General features: G+C 41.0%; 1 protein-coding gene across 1 annotated transcript in view; it reads right to left on the bottom strand.

The window, feature by feature from the left end:
- HECW1 (HECT, C2 and WW domain containing E3 ubiquitin protein ligase 1) overlaps positions 1-8,028 on the bottom strand; it is a 181,146-nt gene extending 173,118 nt beyond the window's left edge. Inside the window, exon 1 of the mRNA XM_075728241.1 lies at positions 7,710-8,028. Coding sequence (XP_075584356.1) covers positions 7,710-7,998 — 289 coding nt within the window. The 5' untranslated portion in view covers positions 7,999-8,028. The remainder of the gene's footprint in view (positions 1-7,709) is intronic.
- Positions 8,029-27,987: the final 19,959 nt, after the last annotated feature.

Genomic DNA, 27,987 nt, shown 5'->3' with positions numbered 1-27,987 from the left:
CCTCTCTGCATTATTGCCCTCTCCTGATATTCAAGATGATAATTTAAATAGAAAACTCTTTTCCACACGTCCACCTAGAAAGAGGTTCATAATACAACAGCTGTTATTTTACGGAGAAATACTAAATGAAAATGGGAATCTTTTGGCACGCAGTAAACACCTCTACCAGATATTAAAGATATTTAAGGAAAAGAACTGGCAACCTACAGGCTTCTTTACCATGACTTCCCTAAAAGACCACAAAGCACACCAACACTGCACTAACACCTCTACAGAAGCTTTTTGGTGCATTGCTACTAACAATATTAGCACCACACAAATGACAGAGGTGAGCCCTGGAAGCACTGAAAGAATGAATGGGTCAGAAGCCATACATGTTGGGAATATTCGAAGACCCTTGCATTTAAGTGTTGACTGTATCTACTTGTAAAGGGGAGAAACAGAGGCAAAAGCTGTGTTCGTGTCACACTTGATGGGTCTGGAAACGGCATACCCTGGTTTTGTCTGGCTGAAGTAGTCCACCAGATCCAGAACTGGGAAAGGCAAAAAGTGACTCAGCCTGATAAAGAGAAGTCACTCACACTGAATCCATGAGCAGCCAGATGAAGGCAAGCCAGGTTGGAACAAAGAACTGATATCACTGCACTAATGTATCTGCCAAGGCCTACAATACCTAATGCCCTCTCTGTTCAGCATTTGTGCAGGCTTTCTATTGTTTTTTTTAATGACAGGTTTGCTCCTCTGACACTTTTTGTTCCTGAAATAAACAGTACTGTGCTTAGTGAAAGCTGCCTGGCCACTGTTAATGTTTTACAGATAGAGCAGAATTGCAGGTGTCAAACAAAACTTAACTTGCTGAGGTGATCACAGGCAGCCATGGCCAGCATTCCCAGCCTGGCAAGAGACCCAACTACAAGATGACCTGCTGAAGAGAAGACCTAAGACCAGAGCAAGGCTCTCTTCCAAAGGCCATAAAAGGACTGGGAAGATGGCTAACCCCAGGACACAACAAATCCAAACATCAACAAAATTCACTCTAAGCAGGCACACTGAGAAGAGTTTTGTTTTAAAGATGGTTATATCTGAAGCAGAGAGGTGGAGCAACCATCCAAATGCACAGAGAGCGCTTGAATCAGGGATTAGAACTGTAACAGAGGGACCTTGCAACTCCTAGGCTTATATGCACATTACTGTTTCTAACATTTTGCATCTCTGCTGGCAACATGTGACTTTCTGCTTATATGCATTGGATGTTTGGTAAAATAGCTGTACAAACAAGTTCTGGTCCAAGTCTGATGGCAGGAAAAATGTAGATCTTCCCATTTGCCTAAGTGGGCAATATAGCAACACAAGGCCCTCTAAGCCTATAATCAACCTGCAAAGTGTTTAAACAAATGTATAAATGTCTAGCTTTAAAAATTAGATTTGTCAGATTATGGTGAATTGCCTTTTTGGGAGAGAAATAACATCAAAGGCTGAAACAGAGGAGGAAAACATGCTGGTTTAAAGCTAAACTTCAGTCACTAATTAGGTCAAGACATTCCTACTTATATAAATTTGAGGGGAACTACTCTGTCAAAAGCCAAATACGGACAGGAAATCGGACCCTACAAGATTTGTGTATGAAGAAACTTTTAGTAAATAGCCTTTATTGATGTCTTGCTTTCCCGTAAGGAAATGCTGGAAGAAAAAAGCTTACTGCATATGCATCCTCCTAGAAGCTATGCTAAAGCACATGGAGGACAGGGAGGGGATTCAAGACAGCCAGCATGGATTCACCAAGGGCAAGTCCTGCCCGCCCAACCTAGTGGCTTTCTATGAAGGAGTGACTGCATCAGTGGACAAGGGAAAAGCAATAGATGTCATCTACTTGGATTTCTGTAAAGCCTTCGACACAGTCCCCCACAACATCCTTCTCTCTAAATTGGGGACATATGGGTTTGATGGGTGGACTGTTAGGTGGATGAGGAATTGGCTGGATGGTTGCATCCAGAGGGCCGTGGTCAATGGCTTGATGTCCACATGGAGAGTGGTGATAAGTGGAGTCCCTCAGGGGTCTTTACTGGGACCGGTGCTGTTTAACATCTTCATCAATGACACAGACAGTGGGATCGAGTGCACCCTCAGCAAGTTTGCAGATGACACCAAGCTGAGTGGTGCAGTTGACACGCCAGAAGGACGAGATGACATCCAAGGGGACCTGGACAAGCTGGAGAGGTGGGCCTCTGTGAACCTCATGAGGTTCAACAACGCCAAGTGCAAGGTCCTGCACCTGGGACGGGGCAACTCCTGATATCAATACAGGCTGGGGGATGAAGGGATTGAGAGCAGCACTGCAGAGAAGGACTTGGGGGTACTGGTGGATGAAAAGCTGGACATGAGCCAACAATGTGCACTTGCAGCCCAGAAAGCCAACCGAATCCTGGGCTGCATCAAAAGAAGCGTGGCCAGCAGGTCGAGGGAGGTGATTCTGCCCCTCTACTCTGCTCTGGTGAGACCTCACCTGGAGTACTGCATCCAGCTCTGGAGCCCTCAGCACAAGGAGGACATGGACCTGTTGGAGCAGGTCCAGAAGAGGGCCACAAAAATGATCCAAGGGCTGGAGCACCTCTCCTACGAGGACAGGCTGAGAGAGTTGGGATTGTTCAGCTTGGAGAAGAGAAGGCTGCAAGGAGACTTTATTGCTATAGGAAAGATGAGGACAATTTTTTTAGCAAGACCTGTTGTGACAGGACAAGGAATAATGGATTTAAACTGGAAGAGGATAGATTTAGACTAGACATTAGAAAGAAATTTTTTACAATGAGGGTGGTCATGCACTGGAACAAGTTGCCCAGAGAGGTAGTGGAGGCCCCATCCCTAGAAACATTCAAGGTCAGGTTGGACGGGGCTCTGAGCAACCTGATCTACTGAAAGCTGTCCCTGCTCACTGCAGGGGGGTTGGGCTAGATGACCTCTAAAGTCCCTTCCAACCCAAAGCATTCTATGATTCTGATATGGGTAATAAGAGTATAATGTTAGCCCTGATAAATTCCCAACATCAGTGTGCACAGACACTGGAGCACATGATTCTTTCAAAAGTCTGGTTTAAACATTTCTCATTAGCTACTCTACATCAGATATGGAGATGGTGACAGAAGTGAAATCCAGTAGCAGCTAAAATGCTACTGCAGTAATTATAAGATAGCTCTTTATCTACAGGCAGCTGCCAGCAGTCCATATTAATTTATCTAAGAGGCTTCATACTGTAGCAAATAGTAATAGTAAATGAGATAACAGAAAGAGAAAACTTTGAGATAAATAACTGCAAATATTCCATTTGTCTCACAGTAGCCACTAAATGAGAGTTCTTTTTTAAAAAATATACAAACATGCTATCTTCATTATTCATAATTCTGTTTTGGTTTCACTTCCCCTCCCCCCCCCCCCCCCCCCAATCTTCTTTACACATAGCTTTTCTGCAAAGAAAACTCAAATTACAGAGATTTTTCAATGACAACAAATGTGTCGTTTGAATTTCTCAGAGAACTCTTTTTGAGTGTTTACATGTATTTTTGATTGTGGATATGTTTCTGAAAGACTGCTTATGTTCACAATACCATAGTTCTCTTGAGGGAAGGCAAATGCGTATCTCAGGTGAGTTGTTACAGAATTTAGAAGTTCCTCTGCATAGCTTAAAGCTGATATATAGTGTATACAAGGAGAAGTTAGAACATCTCTAGAGTTCAAGCTCAGCAGGAATGAAATGCAATTCCTACTCCTGAAGGCACAATATCTCTTAAACACCCAGAAAGGCTTGTTCTTCCAATTCACATATTTTCTGTCATCTTACCACGGCTAATCTTAAAATGCATTGAAGTAATAACGTCTATATTTTAACAGAGTCAATATTTACTGTTCTCCCTTCAACTAAGGAGTTTTTCAATGGCCCTTCATCAAAATCATGTAGCTGTGTATGGATGTTTTCATGCAGCTACAGGGTGGATGTGCTTACTACTTTTTTTTGCCATGAGAGACACATTCGCCATTTTTCACACTGTTTTACAAGAGACTGTCTGGGTGCCCAGTCCATTTGCTGAGACCATGAGCAGAAGTTAACTCTAATAACCAACTCTAAATCCAACTTTTACCTGCTTCTGCAAGTTGGCCAGCCTTAGGAATGTGCATATGAGTTGAAGAGGAGAAAAACAGAGAGCTTGTGATAAAAGGAGCTGTGGCTCCTTCACATGAGCAGCAAGTAGCCAGAATTTCCATACAGGTAGGACTCAACTCTTCTTTCAGGCTACTTTAACCTTTGAATAGCATCCCAAAATGCCCTATGGTATGAAAACATATGATCTACACAATTTTTGCTCTTTTTCTTTTGGAAGCCTTTTATATCATCTGTATTTCCCCAGACTTGGAACATCTTTTGTTCTGAAGCCTACAGTTTATTGGGTATCATCAAAATTTTAGTGATGGCAGGGCTGGTGAGAACAGACTAAGTTTTATGCATTTCAAAACCAACACTCGTATAAAATTATTTGGAGATATTTCTGAGAATACTACAATGGCAATGATTAAACTCCTCTAAGGTGAGGACTGCCGTCACTTCTGCTTTTGTACAGTCCATTCCTACGATACCCAGGAGCTCCCATAAGACAAATAACAAATAGCAACTCTACTGCTCCCACAGCGAGTTTTAAAGAAAATCCACAATACTGCCTGATACCCCAAGGATGCAAATAATTTCTCATTATTCTCATGACTCACCACAATATTAAATATTGCTACATTCAAACCTTTCAGCTCAAATTTCACCAACCCAAACAATTGCAAAAAGGATTGGGTTGTATCCACAAGCTGTCTTTGAGACAAACACTAGAATGACCAACAGCAATGCAGTAGTTAACAGTGTTGCCATGCAAGTGGTAATAATGGGCTTCAACACTAATCCTCTATTGAGCAGACCGGGAAAAGCTCATAGTTTCTTTGGTTCTCTTGTTCCAGTCTGGCTGCTAATTCAAAACAAAATCATATATCAGTTTACATTGTGAAGGTCATACCCACAAGGCCAGGAACATTTCCTTCTCTAAACAGGAGAGCAGGCTCATAAAATCTGTGCAAATGCACACACAAATCTAAGCCATTAGGGATGTCTGGATCTCCCACCCCTATGAATGGGTCACAAGCACTGAATACAGGATGCATCAGCATTTTATTTCAGGTCAGAAGCATGCTTTTGTAATGACCCTTCCAATTGTCCCCACTTTGTCACCACCACACTGTGTGGTGATCTTTGGGCACACAAACTCGATTCTGTCCTGATGAAACTAAACTGAAAGATGCACTACAGCAACTCAAGGGCATTCTGTCTGCCAGACAGACTGTTCTAAAGCCAAACCCTCAAAATGCATTCAGCAGATGTTAGCTTCTACAGACCCATTCCTACTGGTTCCCCCTATTTTGTCAATGAGGGTATAGCCATAGTGCCATTTACCTTCCTAGATTGCAAATGTTCTCCACGTCAAACTAACATCAAAAACCAAGTGATCTTCACAGTCTCCCATGTTCTTTCTTTAAGGGAATCAAAACACCGAAGCTCATCTTATACTAGGTTTTGGGAGGGGAAGAGGGGAAGGAAAGAGAAAAAAGGAATGAAGGGTGCTGCTGCCTGCTATTTCCTCAGGTATTTAGACTGGGAACACAAGAGGCTGGAGACAAAACACCTTCAAAGACACCAAGGATCAACTATTGGTTTCTTGGGGACTGGACACACTATTCATTTTTCATTTGGCAGCGGTGTTCCTTGGAACAAGCCATTGACTATTGCTATTAACACCAGGCATTTAGCCAGCAGGGGCAAAGATACACTTCACAATTTGCACTTCTAATGTATTGGGGTGTCTGGAGCAACATCCTTTGATACGGTAAATTAAACAGGATTAGCAGGGTGGAATTTTCTTTTGCCCAGTTAAACCTCTATGTATTCAGGTTACCTATCAAAAAAGTTAGAATGTGTCTTCACAGCCCTTGATACCATACCTGAGCTATGAAAACTGGCTGATAAAGTTAATTCAATGTGAATTAGTGCTCTATGCACTTTCTGTTGACTCCAGCCCACCAGAAGGTACGCTTTGCCTCTTTTTACTGAAGCAATACAGTCCTTCATGAGTTGCCTGCGCTACTGCAGAATAAGCTTAGGGTATTTCTTAGTGCCTAGTACTGGGGGCTGCTGTGTCTTCTCATCTGTTCCAGTAAAACACTCAACTGCAAGCTTAACTGTAAACACAAGTAATACTGTTAAGGCCAACAAACTAGACTGCTTTCAGAGCATCTGTTTTAAATCCAGTCTCTGTTTTTCTCCTAAAAGATTTTAAATTTCAGAAGCCTACTTTTATTTTCAAAGCAGGGTATTTTATGAGGTTACTCACAGGTAAAAGTACTGCAGGCTGGCTTATCGTAACCCCACCACTCCTTTTCCTCCATGTCCTAAATAGCCACCCTCATGTTCCCCTTCTCCCAGTCTCTCCAATACCTTGAACTCATTTTCCAGTACCTAACACTGTGCCACCAGGGTTCCTCTACATCCTCAGACCTCCCATCCAATACCTTCTCACATCCCCCATGTCGCCAACATCTCTGTTCCCAACACCTTCAACACACAATGCCAAGCCTTCTGGTTTTATCCACTGAAGCACTCAAGTAACACCGTAGCTCCCTGCGATGCTCTCTATGATTGCCTCCAAAAGCCCAACTCACAACATCGCATGCTTTACCTGTTTTTGTTTTGCTATCTGGGCAAGATGAAACAGTGTTACTGGAATTAAAATACCTGCTTAGTGCTAGGCACACTTATTAAGGGCCATGTTATACCAACGTTTCCCTTTGCAGGAGCACCAATTTGAGTCTGTCTTCTTTACCAAGTCAGTGGTTTTCAGGAAACATTTAAGAACTTTACATTTTTAAGACCTCTAATCCATAGAGAAATGTGTCTGAAACTGATCCACATTGTTCAAAACTTACCAGAGGGCAAAGAGTTAACACAGACTTCAGTCTAGGCAGCAGGACTATTTTCATAGGAACCAAACCAGGTTAAAAAGATTGCTAACTTTATACTGAAGTGAAACAATCAGGTAAAAGTAGATTGAAACCATTTCTTATTACTCTTACGTGGGGCTGGATTTACTAGATGGAGATGCCAAAAACGTGCTAATGTACATGGCTGAATACAGCTTCCAATACACCAAAAAAAAGGAAAAACCTTCTGGGACAACTCCAGACTGCCTCAGTCTATAATTATTGTTCATATCAAAATATCCTTTGGCTATACAGAAAAAGGCATTCTGTTTCACAAGGTTTTTAAATGACTCATATTCTTGACTTGTAAAACCTCTCATCTGTCACAGATGACTCAAGGACTCGCAAGAGGAAACCCTGAAAATTTTCCCAAAATCTAAATGGCTTTAAAATGAAAAGATCTTGAAATTTCAAGAAACCTTCAAGGGAAGGCTTTCTCATATCTCTGCTGAAGAAAAAGTGAGTGCCAGGACTGCAACCAGAAATTCACGAGCAGAAAAAAATATTGTAATATATAAACCCACTTAAAGACTACACTCAGTGGAGCTGTATCAGCTCATTATTACCATTAGCCCATACTACCCTAATGCTTACAGCTAAAAAAAAAAAGCAGCAAGAAACCCAAAGGAGAAGGTGTAAGGGGGACTTACCTATGAGATACATGCCGATCCAGTCCCCTGCATCCACTTCTTCCTTTATATCCCAGTATATCACTAGGTCCTGCGAATGCCCAATGGAATAGTAGGAGCTGCTGACCATCAGGGTAGACCGGCTGTCTGAAGTGACAAGGTCCGTGTCACTGGTAGACCTAGGAATGGTGACCGTCTCATGGGAATTGTTCCTGATGTCCATGTTATGGAACTGGTCAGGGTTATAGCTGTATCTGAGAGGCTCTTTGCACCGGCGCCGATTTTGTGAGTTCCTAGATGGAGATGCCATGGCTGCCAGGCCTAGGAACCTGTTTTGGTACAGATTCTGTGAAGAAAAAAAAAGACAGTATTTACAGCATTATTAATTTTTCAGTGATGTCAAAGCTCAGGAAAAGTAGTACATCAGAATGAGAAAGCAGCAGATCTTTTCCAATTTGGCATTGCAAAAAAGAGGCATGAAAAGGTGTAGCAGAAAACATAGTGCCAACTCAACTCCTACTCCGTTAATTCTTACCGTGAAAACAAGTGTGAGAGCAAGCCTTGCACCACCAAGCTCAGCCACAACTGGTAGTGTGTGAGGAAATTAATAGTAGCTGGCTTCCTCCACTTTAATGCATGCATCCAGACACAAAAATCACAACTATCAAACTGCTAGAGAGCCATTCGCTTTTAACATCAGGAGATAGTCTTCCCATTTTTGACACCCAGAGTTAAGTCTTCTTCCCAGTAATTCTTGTTACATTTGCAGAGGAATCTTTCTTAAGCGAAGTCGACCCAGAGACCATATCCCATCTGGAGAGACTGGTTAGCAATGAGTAAGAGCTCTTCCTCCCTGCTGGAGATCTGAAGAGTGACAGCCATGAAAATGGAGTTATCCCTGTTACCAAAATAAAGATGTCTTCACTGAAGTGTAAATACAAACTAGAGTGTTGCAGTGTCTCTCAGAACAGCTGATAGCTTCCTGATGCTATTGCTATGCTGTTTTTTGCAGTAGACTGTGAGATACCATCCACACCTGCTCTGGTAGGTATTTGGGAATGCATCGGACAATTAATGGGAATTGCAAAGGTTACTGCAGAGTAGTCATTATTCTAGCAGTTGAAAAAATATTTAAATTCCAGCCTACCCTCCTTACTCAAGGCAAGCTGAGTGACTTGTACAAAATGCGTCACAGTGCATGAGTTAAGGGCTCTTGTGAGTTGGCAGACAGAGCATGCTTAAGTTATGACTGGGTTAAATTTTGATGTGAAGATATGCTCTAATACTGATCAAAATCCTGGTTATTCCTTACTTCTGTACTGTTTCTTTTCTCCATTTGCCTTCCCAGCTTTCCCTTTTCTCTCCCTGCAGCTCTGCTATTTCAATCACTTAGCTTTTCATTATTCATTAGCCTTCCATTATCCATCTGTTGCCAACCATGCTGTCAAGTCCGTTACATATAAAACCAGACAGCTTTCCAGTATGCTATGAAATGCTTTTCACATGATCAGAAGTCAAATCATCCTTTTGAACTCAAACAAATTAAGCAGAAGAAAAATCATAGCTCCTTCATCCAGCCACGCAGTTATTTAACTCTGGCTTTATTAAGGCTATGGTAGCACAGAAGAACAGTAAGTCCTGAAAAAATAAAATATTTTATTAATACCATTTTTTGTGGAATAATTAAGAGACCTATTACAGTGTCTTAGGATTCTGTTGCACAAAAACTGTACAGAGAACAAAAAATTCAACTGGCATGTTTGTACCCCTAGAATATGCTGTCACTTTGCAGACACTGCCCTACACAATCTGTTGAACCAAATCCCCTCTTACTGCATTAAACAGGGTTTATAAGCAAAAATAGCTCCAGTAGGAATGCCACACCTCATAGTAAGTGCTGGCAAGATTGAAGCTAATAATGCAAAAGGCTACACTAGAGATACAGGAATAGAAGAAGGAAGGAGGCACATGGAGGAACGGAGGACATGCTATTGCAGTTGCTATGCATCTAATCATGTTTTTGCTGCTTCTTTTCTAACAGTTACATTTATTCACTGTTTGAAAAGAGAGTTCACATCATAGTATAAAGACTGATATTCCCTGCAAACAGAAAATGCATCTTTTTTTATCAAAAAACAGGGTCTCACATGCTGTGAACATTTTCTAAGCTGGGAAGCACTTGTGGACACGCACAACTACCATGGTCTAGTCAGTAATTTGAAATTGATGGGAGTTTCTGTCACTTAGCGAAGAAGGCATCTGCTGTCACAACAGTACCCGAGACAACTACTATTCACTTTATAATGGTGAGACAGCAATGCAAAGAACTTCAAGCCCACTCTTCTGGATTAGTCTGTATTATTAACATGGGTTCCTTCGCTCATAGTGCACTACCAAAAGCTACTTCAGTTCAAAGGCAGACATTTTATTTCTGGTGACAAATTTGTCCAGGGAGTAGTGGTTCTGCAGGTACTTTCATTTTTGAATGTTAATAGATGTAGGGTATTAATTAACTGCATACTGTCAAATTAAATTAGACTTAAATGTTTAATTTTTTCAGCTTCAGCATGACTTTAAGCAGTTTTAATGAAAATGGTAAATTCATCACTATGTTCCCATTTTCCTGTATGTTGATGCCAGTGGAACAAGTGGCATAATCTGAAAGCAACCCAGAAGGCCACATTCTCCAGAAATCTGAGTGTCTCATATTTCCAGCATCAATTCTACACAAATAAATTAATCTGCAAAAAAGAAAATCCCCAAACTGAAAAAAATCCCAAACAAATGGGACAATAGTCACACAATTATCTGGATTAAATAATGGCATCAAAATACAGCATGGCTGTATGAATAAGTAGAAAAGAGGTTAGGAAAAATAGTTACTCCACATTTTGTAACCAGCTTTGCATGTTTTCCATGCAACTGTCTAAAGCATGCACATAGCCCCCAAGTCCTGGTGACAGAGTCCCAGCCATAGTAAGACAGCTTAAAAAAAACTGCAAAGACATCCTCTCGCTGTCTTGTGGAAGCAATCTGATCCATCATAGATACCTAGTATATGTATAAAAAAAAAACCAAACACTTTTTTAGGGGCTTGAGATTCATATTTATTCTCTCTATCCCTCTGCAGAGGTGTGTACGCTATACATAGTAAGCTCTACTCTCTCTCATTTCTAATATACAGTGTAAATTATAAAGCAAGAACAATGAACAGCCAAATATTGACACAACAGCATAATAGATCAAGCTTGGTTGTCAACAGAAACAAACCCCTCTTCTTTCCTGGCTCAAAACAGTCACTCCACAGCTGCTTCTACAGTCAGTCTTCCCAGGCGTGTTTCCACCCATGGACTCTGTACCAAATGACCCCCAGGCTTCACTTTCCCACCCACTCCCCTCCCCGCTTGTATGATGGTTAGCGGTGAGGAGAGCCTTTGCTGATCAGGGCATCTATGCATGTAAGAGGGCAGGTAGTTTTCTCCTCACACCTTTTAACATTCTTGTCTCAGATTATCAGATTTTTGTCCTAAAAGGGCCCGTCTTGCCACACTTAAGTGCATCATGCATATGATATGCTCAACATGTGAGCTCAAGCTTGTCCTAAGTTGAGGGTGCCAATGCTGCACTGGTGACTGATGCACTGCTTGGCTGTTTCCTATGCCTGAACTTATCTAGGACAGGAGGAATGAGGTAACAAGGATGTACAACATTTCAGTTATAACAGTGATGTCCAGTTACTTTATTTTTTGACACCTGAAGTAGCAGATGTAAAGGTCTTTTCCTTTACATTCCTCATTTGGACAGACCTAATATGTAACACAACATACATAAGTAATTTTCAGTTTACTGTATAGTAGAAAACTTTTAAATTAACATCTTATGAAGAAATGCAAATATCGCTACTGGTGGAAAACACATAAGTTTTCTACTACTATCAGCTGCTCTAGGATAAATAAGCATTTACTCCAATAAATTTAGTAATTATTTTTTTGGGGAGGGGTTATCAGAAACAGCCCTTTTATGTACAGACAGCTATGGCAACAAGTATTTAGCTATAAAATATTAGCATGCTGTGCAAAATTAGCTAAAGGGACATTTTTCCCCTCTCACTGGCACTCTCTCTGATTTTCACAAAGTTCTGGAAAGCTTTGTCTCTAAAGATCTACCAGTCACATGAAAGTCCTACTCAAAATGAGATTTTTGGAGGATTATCTGAGGACAGAACTTGCCTCTTATTTATATAATTTAGTCCATTTAATGAAAATAAATGTCAGAAAAATAAATTTAGGGGTTTTTTTCCCCCCCCATATAAATGCAACTGCAATCCCTAACAAGGGAAAGTAGGAAAGAGCAGCCAAAAGGAAATGACAGACAAGGTCTGATTGTAAAGAAAACTGATCCCAAAAATGTACACATAGAAAACTTGTAATCAGTAAATACCAAGAAAAAGTTCTTCACCTATTTTCTTCCCATGTTCTCTCCCTTTCACACTCACACCTCTCCTTGCCCAACTGCTGTTTGGCACTGGGACAGCAGAGAGATGTTGTCACCACTGCCTTTTCCCTCACCACCTGAGAAAACCGTACCACCTCCCTCTCCAAGACAAGAAGAATCCTCTGGCTGGAAGGCTTCACACCATTATTGCTAGCTGAATTTCACAAAAGGATTCAGAGCTCCCATGCAGCAACTTCCCCTGGAGAGCTGTAGGGCTTAATGTTAGGGATTTTTTTTTGATTATTTTAAATCATGCCAGAAAGCTACACAATACTTTAGCAATACAGAGATAGATCTCAGCTAAGCATCTGCAAGGATCCAGCTCAATTCTCTGTTCAGACAATTAAGAGCTGTCTTTTAGATACTTGGACTGACACTGGTTACCTCCTCTTGCTGCTTTGTCAGAGAAGATGTATTTGTGCAGGTCAGGATGGTGGTACAACAGACTTTTACTGTCCATACCAAAGATACTATATGATTGAAATACAACCCATCACTGGAGCATTGGCAGATGAAGAAATTAAAGGGAACAAGGTGACAATATTAGCCATCGTGACAGTGGGCTCAATGACAGACATGTAGTCATTCAGATGTCTGCAGGCATCATTGCAAACAGAATTTCACGGGCAAGTACCAAGAAAGACAGTGAGATAGCTTTGTATGACCGGAAGCGTGGGACACAGCACATTTATCCATCTGAAAATTTAATAAGCCAGTAGTCAAGTCTGATATCATAGGAAAATCAGATGTGGAGTCAGTCTCTTGGTTGCTCCACCAGAGATGAAGGTTCTCCTGATAAGCTCTTAGCCTTCATTTGCAAGGCTTATGTGTTTGGTAAAAGACAAGAAGGAGCCAAGACAGATTAAAAAAAAATAAATTAGGGTAGCCTGGTGAAAGTGCTAAGTTATGACAGCAAAAGTCTTCTGACCAGCTTTCAGGAAGGTAAGATCATGTGTGTCAACAAGGATATTGTACTAACAGAAATATAAGGTAGTAACAGTCTGTATGAAAGGTTTAATTAGCTAGGTGAGAAACAACACAAAAAGATTTTAAAAACTTAGTCACAGCCCAGGTGTGAACACACAGAGCAAAGTCCTGAGGCTGGGCCAGAAAGACAAACAGGAAAGCAACAGTGCCTACAGTCATCAAAAGGTGACATGATGGGACTCTGCACGCCAGAACTTTGAGGCAGACCTTTAACTTGAAGGTGAGCCTATAGAAAGGGCTTTTGGTATGGTAAAACTGTTTTACTAGAGCATAAATTAGAATCAGGTAAGTTCTGAAAGACAGGAAACTCAGCTCTGTTGGGTGGAAGAGTAAAAAAGCTGGGTGAAAGCAAAAATATGTGAGAGAAAATGAATCTTGCTGCTGCTGCTCCTTACAGAGCAGGACTTTCCCCTCCAGCCTTGCTCTCAACCCAGCAATGTGAAGCCCTTCCTCAGAGCAAACTCTCCTGGTTTTCATAGCCCTAAAGACTTGCTGCATGATCTGCTCCCTGTTCTTGCCAGCAGCCTTCTCATCTCCGGTCCCACCGCAGGCCCGCTGCTCTCGATCTTTTCCCCATCTGCTCCCCCCATCCGTAGCCCAGAGGGTCCCTTAGCTGCCACCACACAGCAGCTTTCAGGGAAGGTACACCCTCCCTCTGTCAAACTCTGAGCCAGGAAAAGGTAAATAAAGTACACAGATTTCCTCTTTTTTGCCTAGGGACAGTCCTCTTCACAGCACGTGGTACCTGCACAGCAAATTGTCCACCAAGAGAACATTTGCATTTTCCATATGCAGGCACAGTACAATTGACTATACAAAATGCAAGGCAGTGCAGAGGTAAGAAGAAATACTGTTCAAAAGTAAGCTATAATCAAGGTTACAGTTTCAGCTATCATAACTGCTCCCCATCAACCTACTCTCACCTATCACAGCTATTTATTTGTTTATCATCATGTGAGAAAAATCCCTTTGGACATATGAATTTTGGAAGAACTGTCAGTATAACTCTTAGCACAAAAAGCATTTTTAAAGCATAGCTTATAGTACAGCCAAATCCAGTAAAACAAGGCCTTAGAGTGCAAGGAGCTATACAAAAATCTTTTCCAAATCATTCAGCATCTGACTTGCTGAAAACATAAAACCCAATGTGAAAATCAACAAGCTTGGGATTGGAGAATGCTATGAAGCCAAAGGATTTGGAGAGCACGGAGAACTTTGTAGGACTGGTCCATTTATTTGAGAGGCACAGGAATGGTTTCTCAGAGCTCCAAAGGAATAATTTAATAGCACAAGGGAGTCGCAGGCTTCCATGGTCTACTGACACTCTTTTCCCTGCAAGATATTACAGAGCATATAGATGAGACAGCTGCTCTTGGGAAGACTAAAATGAAGGCTGCAAATGTTTCAGAGGGATGCGTGCCATAACAACACTAAAGAACTTTAAGTGCATTTGTCTCAATACTGCACAGCTATGGCACAATATATATATTTATGCCTATAATAAACACTAATTGGAAATCAAAGCCATTATACATCAGCAACAGGGCAAATGGATGTTATTAGGTAGTTCATTTTTTCCATTTCCTGACCTTTGTATGCTTGCAGTCTAGCTGTACTGCCATGTTAATGTATCCTCTTACATTTAACTTTGCTTCAGTGATGTGCAAATCGTTGCACAAATTAGAATCAAAATGAAAGAGTTGGCCTCAAGGTCAACACGGCAAGGTTCGGTGCCAGTGGGTGGGATTGATTCCCGATGCAGGCCTATTAGTCATAAGGCAGCAAAAGCTGGCAGCACAGTAACCAGGGGTGCTCTTAGCATCTACAAAGAAAAAGTATGATTAAGAGCATTCCACATTTTCTGAGAGCACTTAAACAATCTTCTGGGCCCAAGCAGATGGAAGCTAGAATATGGGGCAATGATTGGAGGGAAATTCTCGACGTTCAGAAAAAGAAAGGAAAAAATTAATAATGCTTTTTTTCTTCTCTTTCTGGAAGAAGTAAAGAGGAGTGCTGTCTAACGAACCCAAGAGCATGCTGTAAGATACACGCATCACATTTCCAATTAAATGATTCCAAGAATTAAGATGTGTACTCCTGTAAGTATATAAACCAAACAAGTTCCTGACAAAAATGACATTTTACCAGTTTTAGATGAGATCACTCCAAGCTTCTACACTGTACACTACTTATGTCTAAGTAAGAGCAATTAACAATCTTACATTCAACACATTTGTATTGACACAGTAATAATTCACTTATAGTTCACTACATAAAGCACTGGGAAGTTTCTGCAATAGCATGCAGCTAAGGACAAAATTAATTTCTTAATTTGTCTTAAATCAGTAGCAGAAAAACAGTCTTGTCTCAGCAGTTTGGCACACCAAGGGATGAGAAACAGCCAGACTTACCCGTTACAGAAAAAATATCTGAAAACATTGCCAGTACTTTTAAAGGACATATTCAGGTACACAAGAACAGGTAAACATGCAATATGGCCCGAATATAAAAATCTCAAGATGACGACTGTAAGGAAATAATAAAAGGGTCAACACGGTAACATCTTAAACCAAGATAACACTGCACAGCTCTACTCTGTTCTTTCCACACTACAAGATTAAATAAATAACCTTAGGATCTGCTCATATGCTACTATCAAACACTCCGAAGTCCACAATGCTCGTCTTTGCTGGTGCTTTATGATGCACATAACAGGAAATTTATATTTTTGACTTGATTGGTTTTAAACATCAGAAGCAGGCAGAGAAGTGCTGCTGTGGTACCAGACATAGGCAGGACAGTGACTACCTCTCAACGGGTGCAAGATGAAGCATTTGTTGGTAGGACAACACACTCTCTCTGAACAAGCACCCTCACGTCCATAAAGCCCAGCGTGGACCATGCCAGCTTCGCAGATACACAGTCCTAGTGACTGTGGTGCTGAAGACTAAAAATCTCCATTCCTCATCTTTTTAAACCCAAGGACAGTATTTATGAACAACAATCTTTGCAAGAAGAAAAGCAATCATTCTGTACCAGGCACTGATATTGGTTTAATCTGCTATATAAAGTAGTGAAGCATCACTCTCAGCAGAGAGTTGTCCCAAAAAGCCCATGTACCCCACACCAGTCTATTTAAGAGTCATCACTGCATTCATCAGGTTTACTGCACAGCTGGACTCTACTGGTGTCCCAGGAGCACTACTTACTCCAAAGGGGTTTTAGGATGGAGGAGGTAAGCACAGGGATGCTCTTCTCCTCTGCAGGCTAAAAACATTGCTGCTCTTCTGTGAAGTGATAAACTGCTACTCCTACTGAGAAGCCCTGTTTCAGGTTCTGCACATCATATAATAATAGACATCTCTTACCTGACGGATTTTTGTAACCAGTGGTTTCAGTTCTTCAAGTACTTTGTCCATGCAAAAGGTCAATGTCTTTAATAGCACTAACAGGGGCCCAGATTCATCCAACTCAAGCTTTGAGGACTTGAATCAGTTAATTTAGGAATGCAGGTTCCCAAGACTCCCCATGTACTCAGAGGGAAGAGACAGGCTCCTCCTGAAAAAGACTGAGACCCAGGTAAGGCTTTCCCAGAAAGGATTCAGCTCCACCTCTCCATCACCTTTTTAAGGAGTCGATGACTGTTGGGATTCGAGGTTAGGCATGTTAGGTTAGATAGGAAGGAGCCAGACCTGTGTATGAACCTCTCAAGCTATAAGATTTTATATTATATAAAGGTAAATGGGCAAAGCACTCCTGAGGGTGGCAGAAAATGTGTATTGTAAGCACATTCAGGAATGTGAAATAGAAACATAAGGCATATTAAAAAACCCATACTAAACTACTACCTGATTATTTAAGAATAGTCTGATTTTCTAGGCAACTATAAAATTGCAAACCAGATCGCACATCCAGAGAAAGTTAAAGAAGAGAAAATAAAATAGTCAGTATACTGTATATACTTTATGTACAGATCTTTTCAAAAGTGTAATACCAGTAAACATAGCAGAAGTTTACAGGAAAAGCTGTGAAGACATCTTGCAAAATTTAAGAGACTACTAACAAAATGATGCAGTGTAAACAGGAGTTGCAGAAGGATATCCAGTAATATACAACGTTTCCCAGAACTGTCAGGTACAGTCATTTCTCTGCTCAGAAGCAGTCCAACATTTCCCGTATCTCTTCCCCAGAGTCCTCCGAAAATTGTTTGCAGAAAAAGCTTAATTTCTTATGATACGTGAGAGTTATAAAAACCCCACCATTCTCTACCATTAAGAATGTATTATACCTTCCACCATGACAACTGTTTTGCTAAAAAACAAAACTTGTGTGATGTCTCTAGCATATATTGCTACCAGATAGAAAAAGAGTTGTCTAATGTATTACATAGGTATCTGGTATAGATTGTTATGTACAAAACACACACACAGGCAACAGAAAGCCACCAAGCACAGATATCAAAAGTGAAGTTTTTAATATTAACCTCCCTTCAGACACAAGTATGAATCTTTGCAAATGAAAGGTTCATGTGCATCTGTACCAAAGGATTTATCCTGCAGAGCTCAGATCTACCCATATAGTATTCCCACCACCCATGCTTCCCTCGCTGCCTGGACACTCCTGTGTGCAGCACAAACGGATCCATAAACACACACTGCAAGACATTCACATCATTGCTATGACCTGTAAAGTTTGTATCGACACCATGAGTGCCATTCCCTGCAAGAGCTGCGTACGGTTTCCCTCCTGCCTCCCTCTATTCCAGGTCCCTATTCCTCTGTGCCACATCCCTCACATCACAGCCCATGCCATATTCCCAGGTGACCATGCACCCTCCTCTCCTCCCCATCCCTTTTTATTCTCAGGGCATATCTCCTCTTCCTCACTTGTCAATATTACCACCCTCCCCCTACTCGTAGGTAGGTAGGGATAGGGCACAAGACATCACTTGCTGTACCAGCCGTAGGACAGACACTGGATTAACGTGTGGGGACAATAAACACACAAAACCCAGGAGGGACGGAAGGAGGCTTTTTTCACCAATGGTTCCTTCCAGCTGCCCACGGTGGCTGACCCCCACTCCACAGCAAAGAGAACATTCAAAATCTATTTCATTCATTGCCCCACACTCTGTCATGCTCCTTGCCACCCTCTGTATTTCTTTAAGAGAAAAGTGATTTGAAGTATCAGTACCTTAACCTCCTCAGGCAGCGAGGCAGGTAGGTATTATTAGCAGGCTGTCTAGTATTAACACCTACATCAACCACTCCTTTGATCTACAAACAACAACAAACCATTGCAATAAACCAGTTTCTCAACCAGACACCAGCTTCGGAGCATGCCCTCAGCTCCATCTTCTACCTTTCAACGAGGCCTAGAATATTCTCTGACATTTTAAAATTAATTGGCTACAGAGCTCCTGTTATTATCACATTACCTCCAGAAAAATACAGAAATGCCATCCAGTTGAGTGTGCTTGATCCGGTTTCCAATTAAATTAAAGGCAAAACTCCCCCTGACTTCAATGTGGAACAAAGTGACTTTGGAAAGCAAAGGAAAAACCCATATAGATGTCAACAGCTGCAGTTAACAAGGGCTAATCCAGAGCTGGAAAATCAAGAGATCATATTTTAACTAAAACAGTTCAAACATTTTCATCCATGCTACAACCTATTCTGTTGGAAAACACATTAGACAAACTTGTAGAGCAGCAAGCTGCATTACAGGGCACAGATCACAGCAACTACTCTTAGAATGAGATCTCAAAACGTAGAAACTAGTCTGTCATTTGATGGGTTAGGATTAAGGTAAAATATAATCATATTTTTAGACCATGATATCTGAATGGTTTTTCCTATGCAATTATAATAATAGAATCCAACACATTTTCAAAAGAAAAGAAACCCCTCATGGATTTAAACTGGAACATCAGACACTGAGGCATATTCATCATTACCGCATGTTTTTTGTCTCATGTCACTGGAGGGCAGAATGAAAACTGCTTGCAAGTATTAAGAGTTTGACTGCCACATTTAAGCATGCTTGTTCTAAGCAGACTGACTTCTTATGTCGGTATACTCTTGGGGAGATTATGACAACATCCCCATATTTTTTGTAATTAATTTTTTTAAAATATAAATATCTAAAGTTCATTATGGGTTGGGCTTTTGTTAAAGATAATTCTATTATAACAAAGATTTTGAGGATCAAGAGTTCTTATTTTGCACTGAAGAACAGTAAAGGAAAACTGATTTATGCTTAGGTACACATGGCATAGTTTAAAGGATGAGATTTCTCTGTTCCTGGGCAGGTAAAACTAGCCTCAGATACGCATCTCCAAACCAGATTGCTACTTACTGTTTCATCTTTATTAAAAGCTGTTTATGTTTTGATTGTACAAATCATAATTAATTGCTACTATAACTGTATTCATGAGAAAGCAAAGAAACTGGGCAAGCTATCCCAAGAGGAAATGAGTAATTCTGGTATTACAGTCCCTAGTTGAGGAACAAGATTCAGATTTTACAAAGAGAACATGGTGGCTTTATCTAGGGCACAAAAATAATGCTACATGAGAGAACAGAAGCTGCTTTCAGGGACTCTGTTTTCTTCTGGATCACTGTAAGACAATTCTGAGCTACATGTTGAAGGTTTTCTGGGGGACTGCTAGCCAAGGTTACATGAAAGGTAGCCTGGTAGTTTCCCCCTGGAAAACAAGTATGGGCATAAAGCAGATTTTCAATGCAGAAACCACCCAGAACTGGAGGAGAACTAGATCAAGTAGATGAAGAAGAGCAAACTGGTGCAGGCTCCTCCAGCCAAATATAAACATAGAAGAGGGACAAGCCCCACTGACCACCATCACCAGGAGAAACTGGACCTCCAAGTCCCGTTGTGACAGTATGATTTCTGAACTTGACCCATACTTACTTCGCTGCTAGCACACCTGTAACACAATAATTAGATATTGCTATGTTGTATCACAATCATATGTACAGGCACGTACGTCTGCTCACATTACTGCATGAGGTTCTAATTTACTTTTTTATCTTCTATTCCAGTTCAAAAGGGTTTGTGGTCTTGTGTTCAAAAGGTCTCATGAGAGTTTTCAGAGGAAGAACATCTGCAGAGGTGACCAAAAAAGTTCTATTTCACTCACCCACAGACAAAAGCACAAGAATGGTTCTGAATGAAGGTTCAAGCCATAGTTAAATTTAATGAGGACCGTTAGTTAGACTTAACCCAGTGCTTTTTTGCTGCCATTGAATCCTTACAGAAGAGAAGTAATTACAGTTTTTAACACTGCACTTAAGGCCCAAAGGAGAAATTTTTTTAACCTATTTTTCTCGTAATAACCCCTCTGTCAAGGAAGTGTCCTAAATCCATCAAGGATTAGGTTCTAGGGCATTGCAACGAAAGTCTACAGTTTAATTAATTAGTATTTATAGAAGCCTGCACCAGTAAGCAAGTTTAAAAACTATTCCGTTCTGCAGGCGTTAAACCTGAGTTCTGGAAGAAAGACCAACACACACACACACAATCACGCAGCGAGGCTGCGGCCATGTGAGTGGCCATACCCTGCTTGGCTGTCTTGGCATGGGACTCGGTTCTGTTGTCCTAAGGACAATGAGCACTACCTACTGTCCAATTCCATGCACAAATCAATGAAGCACACTTTGGTCCACGGATGCTACTTTTAAATTGATGGTATTACTTGCTGGATAAAATGCTATTCAACTTAACCTTAGGCAGTAAAAGTGGAATGTCAATGAGGTTAAAACTTGACTTTTGAACAGGTATTTCCATTAGGAGTTCTCAAGCACCGCAAGAATTCATTTATGTGTAAGACCTGCAAACAGAAAAGACACTAATTTGACAAATTTATCACTTGTAACACATTAGCTTAATGGCCACATACTAATGTTTCTGATACTTTTTCTCTCAATACCAGTGATAAATTAACTTGATTGCTGTATTTTTCTAACCTTTAACCAAAAGCCAAATGTTTGTATTAAAGACATTCAGGTCTGATTCAGAAAGCATTCCTGGAAACAAACAGTCCTGTTGGCAGTGGAACTAATGAAGCTATTTTCCTTTCCTGCAGAGCTCTATCCTTCATCACCACCAAACCTCTACTAAAGTCCCAGCTTCTTCCTGCCCATCCTCTACAAAAAAAGCACCCGAATCAAAGGTACAGACAATCCCAGCAAGTGTCCCGGCTGCTGGAGATGACAGATGGGTTCTACCTGCCTTTCCCCCAGCCCCAACCTGGGTCTCCCTCCTCTCCCCAGCCCCTGAGACCTAGAAACTTAATTATCTCAAAGACAACTACTCCTGTTTCACTTGATATTAGCCAACAGCTTCAAAAGTAATTAGGTAAGGGAGTGACAGACAGACAGAAAGTGCAATTGGAGCAGTCTGATCAGACCAGGAAGATAGGCTATAAAAAAATTACACACAGCCTCACCAATTTAATTGATTACTCACACAAGGGAATTTCCTCATGTGAACAGATCTGCAGAAATAGGTGTTATGGTATTTCAAAAGCTATTACAAAAACATATCAGAAATCTAATCAAAGCTACTCCAGTGGGAACAGGACCTGATCTAAAATATAACACAACACTACTCCCTTTCCAGCTCCATTCTTACTAATTAGTATTTTGTCATACAGAGTCCCGTGTGTTCTCATCCTGGTGGAAAATTTTAGTTACAAATGAAAAAATATGTTTATATTTTTTGTATGGATTTTGTGACAGATTTCCATCTTACTAGTAAATCTGGTGTGCATTTTTTCTTAAAGGAGGCATCAAGTGTATAATTTTTCTTCAAGAAGCAAAGAAATTCATAGAGGTCAAAACTTAGTGTCATGAAGAATGGAATAATTTAAATTGCAAAGTACAAAAAAAATCTCATTTATATTTTTCATTTTTAAATTCCTAATGCAATTAAAGTATATATTCACATAAGAGTCAGAGATAACGTATTTGACAGAGCTTTCCTAGTGTATTGTACAATAATTTTTTTTCATTATGCAACTAGCTCTGTAAATGGTTTAATATTAATAAAATTAAACATTCATTGATTTTAATTGGTCTTTTATCACATAGAATTTCAAAAAATAATGGATTTTTTTTTCAGCCAGTGTCTCTGTTGGCTTTAAAGAGATGGGCCACATTTTGAGAACAGTTAAATTTCTTAGTAAAATCAAAATATTCATGCATGTCAAAACCAAAGTATTTCCGCATGTCATGCAAGGGCAAAGCTGCAAAATGCTATGGAATCAATGTAGGTGCCCAGTATGGAAATCCTGAAAGTTAAAAGCATATTTATCAAAGAAATTATAAAGCCTTTTATTTCCAAATTTTTAAAGGCCCATGGGTTTCTAGCTGACAACAGCCAGTACAGCAACAAGAGATTTTAAAGCAGCATCAAAACTCCAAAGGCACACAGTACAGACATTGTTTCCAATGTCATCGACATACCATTCTCCTGTACAAACAATGGCTTGCACGCACAGGTATGGATCTGCACAAAACTTTTCAGTTCCTCTGCAGTGAATTTATCCTAGGCCTGACCTCACGTGTCTTGGATGCAATGGAAAGACTCCTGTTGACTTCAGACTTTGAAGCAGATCCTGTCCCATTTGTGTCATTTGGGGTTCTTTTAAATTCCTAAATACTCAAGGTTAGATGGAAAGCATCATCTTCACAGCCCTCCACTTCCATGATATAATGGGAAGAATGGCAAACTTATCACAAAATTTCCTTGTAAGTGCTCTTTTCCTAAAAACTTGAATGATAGCATTATTTGGTTGTGCTGTTTTCTAATGCATGTCTTTGTTTCTGCTGGTGCCCTCAAACCCCTTTGTGCTTTCCCAAATGCATAGTTATTCCCTCACAAGGCTGGCAGATAATAAGCAAATACAGAGAATTGTTCCTTCAATTAAGCTGGTGCTGGAAACAGGGACCAACGTAAACAGGAAGAGGGAATTGTGCCAGAAATTAATGTATTTCTTAATTTCTCTATTAAGATCTAACTATCATCCCAGCCAATATTTCTATTACTCTAATTAATAAGACATTAGGAGAACAAGGGCTCCAGGTTGCAGCTCCACCTCTCCTCCTCCCACTGCATCCCATCTGCTGCCTTTGCTGGGACCACCAGCACCTAAGCTGAGGGTCTACAGGACAAGTAGGGATTTTCTTTCATGCTTGCAGGTTGGCTAGCCACCATCCCTTTTGCACCCGAATCGGTTCTGGTGGCTCTGTTGGCTCTTCTGTCTATCAGACAAACACATGAGAACAGTTGCCAAGTTCAAAACACACTATATCTTTTTGGTTATCATTAGCAAGAAGGCAATGCAAGTGCATAAGGTAGAGTATAAAATAAAGGGGTTGCTAAATGCTTTATTTTGGATATGTGAGAAGGCTTTTGGCTGGGAAATAGCTTTCACTACAGGTTCTGCCTGTGAGTGCCATTTCATAAAAAAATAATTCCTATAACTGATATTTTTGTTTATTTTTGCTGCAGAACTACACTGCAAAAGAATGTTTGAAAGGTTTCTGTATTGTTACACCAATAAATCTTTTTTTCCATAAGTAACTTGTGTGATGAAAATGATGGAACTCTGCACATGCTAAACTCTTTTTGATAAAACATTGCTGTGTGTCTTAAAGCAAATGCACAACATACTACAAAAAGCACATGTGCTATAGTGGCCACAGAGACCAAATATAACATAAAGCTCGCACAGAAGCTGGTTTTTATAAGCAATGGATCAATGTAAGGCCTCTTCTGTAATGAAGGACTAAATCCAAAATGAAAGTTTAACATGCTGTTCCTTGTTATCATCTAGAGAAGACCTTTTAAAAGCCAGAAATGACTTGCAGTAGCCACCACGTACTACAGGACTAACTCCCTTCTAACTGAGACCTTATTTTGATCATAGAATCGTTTAGGTTGGAAAAGACCTTTAAGATCATCCAGTCCAACCATTAACCTAACATTACCAAGTCCACACTGAACCAATTAAGGGTAGACTAGACTAAACCATGTGCCGAAGTGCCACATCAACACGTTTTTTGAACACTTCCAGGGATGGTGACTCCACCACCTCTCTGGGCAGCCTGTTCCAATGCTTCACTACCCTTTCTGTGAAGAAATTTTTCCTAATATCCAACCTAAACCTCCCCTGGCGCAGCTTAAGCCCATTTCCTCTTGTCCTATCGCTAGCTACTTGGATAAGAGACCAACACCCACCTCACTACAACCTCCTTTCAGGGAGCTGTAGAGAGCGATAAGGTCTCCCCTCAGCCTCCTCTTCTCTAGGCTAAACAATCCCAGTTCCCTCAGCCCCTCCTCATAAGGCCTGTGCTCCAGACCCTTCACCAGCTTCGTTGCCCTTCTCTGAACACGCTCCAGCACCTCAATGTCTTTCTTGTATTGAGGGGCCCAAAACTGGACACAGGTGCGGCCTCACCAGCGCTGAGTACAGGGGCACAATCACCTCCCTGCTCCTGATGGCCACACTATTCCTGATACAAGCCAGGATGCTGTTGGCCTTCTTGGCCACCTGGGCACACTGCTGGCTCATGTTCAGCCGGCTGTCTACCAACACCCCCAGGTCCTTTTCCGCCAGGCAGCTTTCCAGCCACTCTTCCCCAAGCCTGTAGCGCTGCATGGGGTTGTTGTGACCCAAGTGCAGGACCCGGCACTTGGCCTTGTTAAACCTCATCCAGTTGGCCTCAGCCCATCGGTCCAGCCTGTCCAGGTCCCTCTGCAGGGCCATCCTACCCTCCAGCAGATCGACACTCCCACCCAACCTGGTGTCATCTGCAAACTTACTGAGGGTGCACTCAATCCCCTCATCCAGATCATTGATAAAGATATTAAACAAGGCTGGCCCCAAAACAGAGCCCTGGGGAACACCGCTCGTGACCGGCCGCCAACTGGACTTAACTCCATTCACCACTACTCTCTGGGCTTGGCCACCCAACCAGTTTTTTTACCCAGCGAAGACTGGGTAAAAAATGATTGTACCATAGCTTTTTTTTGGCTCTGTTTCTACCTTTTCATTCCAGTGTTTTACAGCCTGCATTGAGATTTGGGCACTTGAATGAGACTAACTTCTCTGTATTGGTTATACAGTTACAGGAGAGAAAAGGGTGCTCTGAAATACCACTAGGAGCATGACTTTACGCTGTTGACTATACAGGGTATATGTAGGGAAACTAATTTAAAAAACTGAATTAGGTACTTACATGGGGCTGTGAATAGTGCTGAGGCCTACCCACGGATTTGGAGGGGTCCTGCACTCCCTGTGCCCAGCAACTCTTCATACTGCTAAAAAACACTGGCACTTATCTCAAAAGCCTACATGCAACTCAAAAGGCTTATCTGCCAGATCAAGTAAATGCCCTGCAGGTACATACTGTTCATGGCCACAGACTAAATGGTGCATCTGGTTTGCTTTTTCCTGAAGCAGTCCATGCTGAGACTGAGAGGGAAACAATTTTTATTTTTTTCTAATAGTGACAATAAAGGAGAAAAGAAGTGTCTAATAACAGCTGGAAATACTGTTAATAAACTTGGTTCAACATGTTTTCTATAGGGAATTAGGAGAGTGGAGGTGGGGCAGGGGACTGAGGAATGACTTTCTTCAGTTTAAAAAGTGTTTTGGGTTTTTTCCTGCATACATAGAGCAGAGTGCTAGAAACAGAGCCAAAACTGCATTTTCAGTTAATGAATTTTGTCAGTAAAAAGCAGGTGATATATCTAATAGACAGCACTTTGTGACAAGTACTTATGATTTGCATGCCTTTGGTACGTCTGAATACAGCTGTCCACAGAGACCGAGGACCAAACTTATCTTAAACAGAAGACTCCCTTGAGGAGACAAAGCATCACAGCCAGTTGAATACACTGCAGCAGGCAGTTAATTTACTTTCTTGCTGCTGTCATGTCAGCTACCTATTTCTGGCAGGATCCTTGGTGGAAGCTAATACAACCTCCAGGATCTCCTGTGTGTTGTATGTAAGGGCCCAAATTTGTTAAGACACTTACGTAGTAGTGAGAGATGTACTTGTTTAAAACTTGGGAAGATTCATCACCACAGATGAACTTGAAAATGCTGCAAAATGTATTATGCACTCTGCTTTACTAAAAAAACCCGGTTCTCAATCCTTTTGATATCTCTTCTGCCCTTCCTTTTGAGACTCTTCACTTGAGAAAAAACATGCAATCCTACAATGACCTGCATCATCTTTTGGGGGGCATATTTTATTCAGTTTTTGGACTGTGGCCTAATTGAAATACATTTTTTTTTTTTCCAGAGTAATAAAAGAAACTGCCAAGTACCTCTGAAGATGTACTTACCTGATGCAATAGCTGCAAAATTCAAATTATTGTCATGTGAAATGTCAGGTGGTGAACAGTTTCCATAAGCTAGAACATTCAAGGATTACTTTTCATCAAAGAGTCTTCCCATGACTCTTCTCCACATTTTGAGAGACTGTATGCACTGTATATAGCACATACATCTGGGAAAGTTTCACACTGCATTTAGTGTAGAATATAACTGAGTTTGCAGCTATGGAAAGGTGAAAGGAGGTGGGCTGTTGGACACAGTCACACAAATTCTCAGTTGTCATCATCAAGAGTCTGCATGTATTTCCTCAGCAATTACAGCACTGCTTAATTTGCAGAGGCTCAGAACACCCCCAGCAAAACTGCCAGCGCCTGAGGCTCTCGCTGGCTACTACAAAGCGCAAAAATTTACACAGAAAGGATACATCCTCATGAAACTGGAAGAACATTACCTATTACATATATGTTCACCGAATTCTTACTCTTCACAGAATTAAAGTTATTTGGACGATTAGTAACAAAGAAAAATGTAGAAGCAAACACACAAACAAAAGCCCCAACCGTAACAACATTTCGGTGACAGAAATAACACTAGATAAGCTTTAATGAACATTCTGGCTCTCTGATAACGCATGACAATTCAAAAGACTAAGCTGTGCAGGAAGATGCATACAGCAGCAGTGTGTTATGCATGCACATCATCTCACAGGTTCCCCCTAGTAAGTGGTTAGTGCCAGTCATACATTCCTGCACCTCACACATTAGTGTCTACCGTGATGGCTGATTTGTGTGTGGTGATGACTTAGAATTAATTCACAGTTAGAAGCTGCAGGTTGCAGAAAATGCCTTGTGAAGGTGAGTGGTTGATGCATTCTGTGCTTTGCCTACGCATGGATGCATGCAACTGCCAGGTTACAGTTGCCTGCTGCTCCCAGGACCTCCTTGCTATGATCTTATAATTACCATGTCTTGATTCAATAAGAATTCTTGGGCAGGCCACACAAAACAAAACCAACACTGACATCAGATGGATGCTTAGCAGGTTACAAAAAAAAGAAAACATAACAGAAACAACAAAAGATCACTTCGAATGAAGCTTGATTGGACGCATTGCTGAAAAGGTGCTCAAATTACCTGAACCACTTTGATTGATCTTAAACATGAACCAGGGGCAGCTGCAACGAGCTCCGAGCTTTGGCACATTCCATTATATGAATGGTAGTGAATTTATAATGGAATGGTATGGATGGTTTTTATAATCAGAAAAACACACTGACCTTAACACTACACAGGTGGAGCAGCATAATGACCCGCCAATTGTAAGCGCATCAATTCCTGGGGAAAAGTTCAATGAGGTTAACTCAGCATGTATCCCATAACCAACATAAGCGACATTTTAAAACATTGTTTTTTCCACAAAACCCTGTTTGTCTTGGCTAACATTTAATTG

The sequence above is a fragment of the Pelecanus crispus genome, chromosome 2 (assembly GCF_030463565.1).
Source record: "Pelecanus crispus isolate bPelCri1 chromosome 2, bPelCri1.pri, whole genome shotgun sequence".
Classification (NCBI taxonomy): domain Eukaryota; kingdom Metazoa; phylum Chordata; class Aves; order Pelecaniformes; family Pelecanidae; genus Pelecanus; species Pelecanus crispus.
Note: the sequence above shows the minus strand (reverse complement) of the source record. Positions and strands in the feature narration are given on the sequence as shown.